Here is a 7,602-nt window from a genome sequence, read left to right on the forward strand (position 1 = left end):
ACAAATATTTTGCCTATATGAAATACACCCCCAATCTTGTCATGATCCTCACATTCCAAACTTCGAACATATCACTCAAACAATTGGTGTTGGAATTTCAACTTACTACAAGAGCGAAATAAATATGGTAGGAAAACAATATTCCTTCAATGATGGTGTTGAATGTTTGTTAACAAAATTTTAACCTCTCTCCTTATAAACCATAGCTATAATAAATATATATAAGCCACCAAGAACACAAACAAATATCCTCATCCATTCACTAAACCACATCCTCAATAATTTGTATTTGGCTATAAAATGCAAAAGTAACATGGACAAACTCCTCATGTTCATGAAACGATACAACATGAAACAACTCATTCATGACCCCACCACAATTCATAATTCCACTTTGGATCATATTTGGACACATGCATCTACAACCAACTTACAGGAACACACTACGCATATTGGTCTGACCATTCATTGATATACACTGCCCTTTCATACACATAAACGTACACAAACTCTTCCATAAACCTACACCCATACTGGGCAGGCCGCTTGAATGTAATTCATCTTGTTTCACTAATAGATACATGTTAGAATTCTTTTAATTTTGGCGGACCTATTCATCCTAAAAGCTCTCCAACGAAGTGGCAAACTCCCACGAAAATATGATAGCATAATAGTATGTTTGTGGGAAATTGGGTGACCCAAAATATGGTATCCCCATCCCAATTGCCACACGATGTCTTACGAATTGCATGGGCGGAAGTAACATCCAGGTCCAAGATCATTACGCCTCCTTGGCATTGCTCTAGATTAGAATAGAATTGCTAAAGAATGACGACAAGTTGCTAAAATTTCTTAGTCTTGGGTTTCAGGAATCAGCTCGTTATAATCCTGTGCCTCCTCGACGCCGGCTGCTCCTTCTGTTTGCCACTGGAGAATAATCCTGCAGAACTCTTCGCCTTCGATTGGAAGGGATGGCAGGGGTGGGGACGTTGTGGGTTGGAGAGTAGTCGCCCGCATAGTCCACCTCAGCCAACCTTTTCACTTCAGCTTTGAAAGAATGGATGCTCTGAGGCAATGATCTCTGGAGTAACAATGACACACACAATTCGATTAAACATTCCATGATAGAGCACCCTGCTAATTTCCAGCAATCCCAGTGTCCACACTATCAACGTCCCATTGGTCTACTTGGAAGCGAAGTACGCGAGTAAGGGATTACCCGATGAGGAACGCCTAGGTCAGCCCGGTTCTTGGAAAAAGAATGCAAGCGCACTTGCTCCGCCGTTCCTGTGCCACATACCATCACCAGTACTGTTATGAAGGAAATAAGAAAAGTTGCGATGACGATACTCCAAGAACAAGAGCAAACTCGCTTGGATTCGTTATCACGGTTGTCTATTTGATAATTTCCTACGTTCAGCAATATCATTGCTTAGAACTGGACGGCTAAAGAAACAAGATAATGTCTACGGAAAATAAATCTGATGCTTTTGAGTCCTCTCTTAGGAAACGAGATATTAGTATGCGGCCTCAAATTTGGACTAACTATCAATTGGAAATGAAACTTCTGACTGCGAGCGAAGACCGAACAAGGTGATTAAACTAGATCTATTTCGGCGACAAGTATTCTAAAATCACAAAAAAGGGGAATCAAGGAGCTACTTCTGTAATATTCCACACCATTGAAACAGGGAAAGGTTGTTCTTGCGCAATGGAGCATCGAATGTAAACCATACCCGTTCCATGTTGAAGAATTGCTGAACGCGCGGTACGGAGAAGTAGAGCCACGAAGAGCATCGACAGACGAGCCCACATCGTAGTGTGAGTTGGGGTAGACAGTTCGGGAGAGATAGAGCGGTGAGTATTGAATGAGAGATTGAGAATAGCATGCTCTTAAAAAGATCAATAAGCCGTCCACGCAGGTGGAAAAGTCAACGCGTTTACACCTTTTCCACACATTAAAGCCTTTTCCCACTCTCACCGCCCATCGCCATACTTTAACCCGCCTTTTTGAACCCATTCCACACCCTGCCCATGTTTCCTAACAAATTCATCTTTCAATTTCAATCCACTCACGTTATCCTTGGTGATTTCGTGGTTGGCATCAAATGCCTCATATTAGGGTAAAGTGGCCGGTAAAGAGGCACGTGCCTTTACAATGTCAATCGCCTCCTTTCAATCTCCATGGGAATACCCCCCCCCCCCCCCCCCCGCCCAACACCGATAGCTCAATCGGATAGAGTACCTGGCTTCGAACCAGGTGGTTAGAGGTTCGAGTAATAAAGAGGCATGAATATGCATGATTTTGAGTAGGTGTCAACCTCTCATAACAAGTTCAGCTAGTCCTCATGTGACATAGTACTGGCCCACCAATGCCTTTGGTATAAGGTCTTAAGATTTTCCACCAAACCTAAAAATTTTCCCCTTTTCTTAAAAAGAAATTATATTATCCCTCCATCATTATTTGTGCGATGCCCCTATGCACTATGTCCTTTCCTAATAACCCCACGTTCACATAATTCTTTAAATAAAAAACAAGAGTGCACACGTGCATGTAGGCATTGCCTCCCAATATAGTGGTAAAGGAGTGGTAAAGCAAGCACTTTTGGATGAAAAAACAAAACCACATGATTTTTGGGCTATTAATAAGAAGTTTTTGTAGCATGACCTCAACTTCGTTAAATTTTTTAAAATTACATGTGGAAATTCACAAAAGAGTTTCAATCCTCCACTATAGCATTTCCTCTCGAGTAGCCTACACAGCAAGCTATCGAACTTGAATGAGAGCCACTGCCCGAGTAGGTAGGTGCCCTACCATTGGGTTGCCATAGCATCTGCAACTCATGCTAATTCTTATTCAAAACTAACTGTCACATAGATCTTGCTTATCATTGTGAATGTGTATACACAAATGTTAGTGCATGTTTGCACACATCTTGAACGCATGTGCACACACATGTATGCACATATATGGACATTCGTGTCACACTTGGTTGCACTAACTTATAAACACATACAATCACAAACACAGAAAGAAACACATCATATGCACATATATGGACATTCGTATCACACTTGGCCGCACTAACCTAACACATACAATCACAAACATAGAAAGAAACACATCATGCACAAGTGCATGCAGACTCACCCAGCCACGCATGCACTTAAAGAGAGAGGGGGGTACATGCACATATATGGACATTCGTGTCACACTTGGCCGCACTAACCTAACACATACAATTACAAACACAGAAAGAAACACATCATGCACATGAACATGCACAAGTGCATGCAAACTCACCCAGCCACGCATGCACTTATGCATGAGAGAAAGAGAGAGGGGGGGTACATGCACATATATGGACATTCGTGTCACACTTGGCTGCACTAACCTAACACATACAATCACAAACACAGAAAGAAACACCAAGCACATGCACATGCACAATTGCATGCAGACTCACCCAGCCACGCATGCACTTATGCATGAGAGAAAGAGAGAGGGGGGGTACACACACACACACACACACACACACACACACACATGCACATACAGTGACTTTCATATTAGATTGTCTCTAATATGGCCTATTCCTCAAATGGCTAGTCTAAAGACATTAAATAGTAAGATTAAAAGATGATTAAGCCATCATCACTAAGCCAATGGGAGAGGAAAATCTGATATCAATCCCACTTAGGAAAACCATGGTAAATTATATCTCTAGTCATGACTAGTGATTTTAATGTGAATAAGATGTGGATTTCTACTTGGAAGATAAGGACTAGTTCATGCCACTTACAAAATTTACCTTAAAGAATTTTGGGCAAAAGGCCTTTTGCTGTAAGGAATCTTGTGACATATACAAGTATACGTTATGAATAGTCAACCGATTATCAATCACAATGTTTAAAACTATTCAAGAGGTAAGGACTAACAAAAGGATGATGTGACACTCACTAATATGGGTTGCATATCGTAGGGTTATTTGTCTTAAATGTATGGCCAACAAACATGTATTCTAGACTTTATGTGCTTAATTGACTCATGTTAACATGCTTTGATGATACAAATCTCATATGCTCAAGCATCAAATGGCTCATAGTAACTAAACATTTGATTTAGAAGACCTTCATAAAGTATACATACATCCAAGGAGCCTTGCTTACTTTTATACTCAAGAGGTCACTATGCAAAAACCCCATATAGCATGTGAGATCAAGGTGTATCAAAAAACCCCCTACCTATGGATTTTTTTATCCTATATATATCCCTTTTGTAAATTTTGAGATCATAAAAGCATCCCTCACGTATGTATATTTTATGTAGCAACATAAAAAAATAAAATCCCTTCAGTTGATTGCACTTACTATCTTACATATTGCTTAGAGACCCCTTCGGGTTTTATTCCTCAAAGTGGATGCCCATCCATCTAAGAAAATGCTTCTAATGATACAGGAAGTGACCACAAAAAAGGAAATATTTGTTTCAATTTCTAAATGGATGTGCTCATTATAGCATGCCTAGTGTGACAATAAGAATAAGTTCTTTTTTGCTAGACCAATGTAGATAAATGGATAAGAGTTTCACATTGAGAGTGTACCCCTTAAAAAATTTAATCATTGCATGCTTTCCTAAAAGCTCATTTCACAGTTGTTTTCATAAAATTGAATTATGAGATCCTTTAAAGTGGCTATCATGACATGTATCACATTTCATGAAGTTTCTATCAATGACAATCATTAAGTTACAATCAAATGCTCACATGTAAAATGTGGTAAATAAGCTAAGTTGATGCTGGTGGCCTATAATGTCTTTTGTGGGTGCTAGGTAGATAGATTGAGAAAAATTGTACAATACAAAAAAGTGGCTTTAAGTTTTGTATATCGAAGCATGACTACACATATAGGTAAATCACCTTAGTAAATGAAAATGAAATGTAACAATAATTTACATGTGCAATGCATGAATTTTAAATATAATTATTGTAAAAGTGCACTTATACCAAAACAAGCTAATATTAATTGTTGTTGTGTGGATAATCATGGTCATTGAAGTTTTGTGTAAAACTTGTTCCTTGTACCAAAGATATATAACAAAGTTATATGGACATGCAATGGAGCATAGTTACATTTATATTTTCAATAAATTATAAAATGACTAGCATGTGTAGGAATGCTTTATTAAGAAGAAAATACAATCATATGAGGAGGCTATTATTTGGCAAAAAAATTTACAAATACAAAGAACAGTTTAGCATTACAACAATCAATTTACATTGATGAGATCCTTTGGATTTTTAAAACCACTCTTTCCAAAAAAAGTGGTATGAATATTTGAAACCTAACCTAATTGTTAAAAAAAAAAAATGCAACTTTTGAAAGGGGGAAAATCCACTATTTGACATATACCACAAGGTGAAACCCTAGGCGATTTGCTATGTAAAGTCCCTATATAGCACATGCACAAGGGACCAATATCAACACGCATATCTTACATATGTAAATCATCCAAATCTTGTAAGTGTAATTTTTTGTAACAAATATGTAAACTATCTAACTAAAAAGCCCCTTTTGATGAATGCATTTGTTCCCTAGTGGACCCTTAGGGGTGAAAAAAACATAGCTATGACATCAATATAAGATATTAGCTAGCGTTTGACACAAATTGAAGAAACAAAAAATTTTCTTGGAAAATGTTAGTATACTTGATAGAATGTTCCTTAGTGTAAGACCATCATTATAGTCATTTCCTGACATAATTTTCATAGAAAAGTTATCATAGTATGGTCATTGATTGATTACTATCTCCGTATAAAAAAATGCCAATATATTCGTTACACACTGATATTGTTTGTGTGACACCAGAAATTGTAGGGACATAATGAATGAATAAGCCAAGGCGTTTTACAAAATAGCCCTTTAATAAGGCATGAATTTATAAGGGGAGATGTACTACAAAAATTCCCTTTAGAGAGGATGGATAATCATAATGTCACAAAAAAGGAGGGATAACAATTTGAGAAATGTGGCACAGTGATATATATTACAACATACCCTTTCAAAGGGGATACAAAAGCATACTCTCACCAACAGATGGCGAGTACAAAAAGTAGAAGTATACAAAATTCTAAAAGCATAGAGACTACAATATGTAGAGCCCTGAGAGGAGACTTCATCTCCTTAATCAATGCCCTTAGGGAGCCCTTGTCTTGATCCTAATTTTTCGCATTGCCCTATATCATGAACTAGCCTTTCACTTAATGATGCCACATGCAAATGTATGCAAAATGATATAGAAAGTGAGGTAAATTGGCCCTCCAAATCGAATGGAAGGAGTGCCCACATGAGTGTACTTGTTCCTACAACCTAGATGGCTTAACACATTTCTCCCAATCTTCATATGCATTTACACATTCTCGCATTTTCAATGTACGAGAGGTTAGATCCTCTCATGCCTTTTGTGCTGCCACCCATTGGCATCCCCATTATTCTACCCTTAGTCTCTGAAATGCCTACCATTTATTAATGCAATACTCATGCATCCTACACATGCTTGACCCTTCCTAGGACCTACATGTGTGAGTGCATATATTTATTATATTAATTGATAAATATAGTTTACATCTACACAGGGTCCTTAGGGTAATCGATGGATTCCCTATAATAATCTTGTCATGACATTCCCTCTTGCTTAGAGAATAGGTGACCTCTGGTATGTATCCTTCTAATAATTGTCTACAGTCTCTAGACATTACTTTGTCAAATACCATATTCATCATTGTGCCAGGTAGTATTTACTTCATAGAACAAGATATACAAAAGAACAAGTAGTTTGACTTCATCTTCAAGTTGTGGTTCTCATTATTCAATTGTCTTTGATGGTATCACTACCACACACGAGCCTTGTTTTGATGATTAAGCGCCGACGTTTAGTGTGCATGGTGCACTAATCGTCGATACATACGGTGGGATTAATAAGGTCGGTATATACCGACCAACGAAAGAAGTGTTAATGGTTGGTGTATACCGACTCATAAGGTTGGTATATATTGACTAATGACAGAAGTGTAATGGTCAGTATATATCGACTCTGTGAAGCTTTCCTATACCAACCTTTAATAGAGAGTGTTTTCCCTTTACTGACCTTTAACAGAGAGTGTTTTCCAATGATTTTTTTTTCTTTTCATACATGTTTGATCCTTTGAAATGCTGTACATGTTTGATCCTTTGAAAATACAAGAGCATGTATATCAAGTTTGAGATCAAAAAGCTCATATATTCATGTCCAAGTTTGAGATTAAAAAAATTCAATCAAGAGCATTTACATCAATGGCTTCATCTTGAGCCAAGTCTTGCGTGCCAAACAAGTCTATCTCCAACTCTATGCCCAGTTGATCTCCTATATCATCATACATTGGCATTGTAGGTTCACCTAAGAATTGATCTTGTAATTCCCCTTCTTCAATAAAGTTAGGTGATTCTTGATCGTCATCTTCTTCCTCAATATCATGATATAACACTTATTTCATTAATTTTGGACTCATATGTGTACTTTTGGACTTTCCCTTAAAATCCTTCCCAAATGAAAAGTTTACTTTA

At 37.6% G+C, this 7,602-nt stretch overlaps 1 protein-coding gene across 1 annotated transcript; it reads right to left on the reverse strand.

The window, feature by feature from the left end:
• Window positions 1-375: 375 nt before the first annotated feature.
• On the reverse strand, window positions 376-1,869 carry LOC147888949 (uncharacterized). Its single transcript, XM_087392981.1, has 3 exons — window positions 1,737-1,869; window positions 1,220-1,287; window positions 376-1,081 (listed from the first exon to the last, which is right to left on the reverse strand). Exons 1-3 carry the CDS (start codon window positions 1,813-1,815, stop codon window positions 881-883), a joined length of 348 nt encoding a protein of 115 aa, XP_087249107.1. The 5' UTR covers window positions 1,816-1,869; the 3' UTR covers window positions 376-880.
• Between the last annotated feature and the right edge of the window lie 5,733 nt (window positions 1,870-7,602).

Source organism: Dipteris shenzhenensis, chromosome 21 (assembly GCF_047967505.1).
Source record: "Dipteris shenzhenensis isolate YYH24624 ecotype China chromosome 21, Dip_SZ_1.0, whole genome shotgun sequence".
In the NCBI taxonomy this organism is placed as follows: domain Eukaryota; kingdom Viridiplantae; phylum Streptophyta; class Polypodiopsida; order Gleicheniales; family Dipteridaceae; genus Dipteris; species Dipteris shenzhenensis.

Coding starts and splice junctions, on each gene's coding strand:
- LOC147888949 (XM_087392981.1), bottom strand. CDS start 1,815: ATGTGGGCTCGTCTGTCGATGCTCTTCGTGGCTCTACTTCTCCGTACC. Junction 1,288..1,736: donor AATTCTTCAACATGGAACGG/GTATGGTTTACA, acceptor TATGTGGCACAG/GAACGGCGGAGCAAGTGCGC. Junction 1,082..1,219: donor ACCTAGGCGTTCCTCATCGG/GTAATCCCTTAC, acceptor TTGTTACTCCAG/AGATCATTGCCTCAGAGCAT.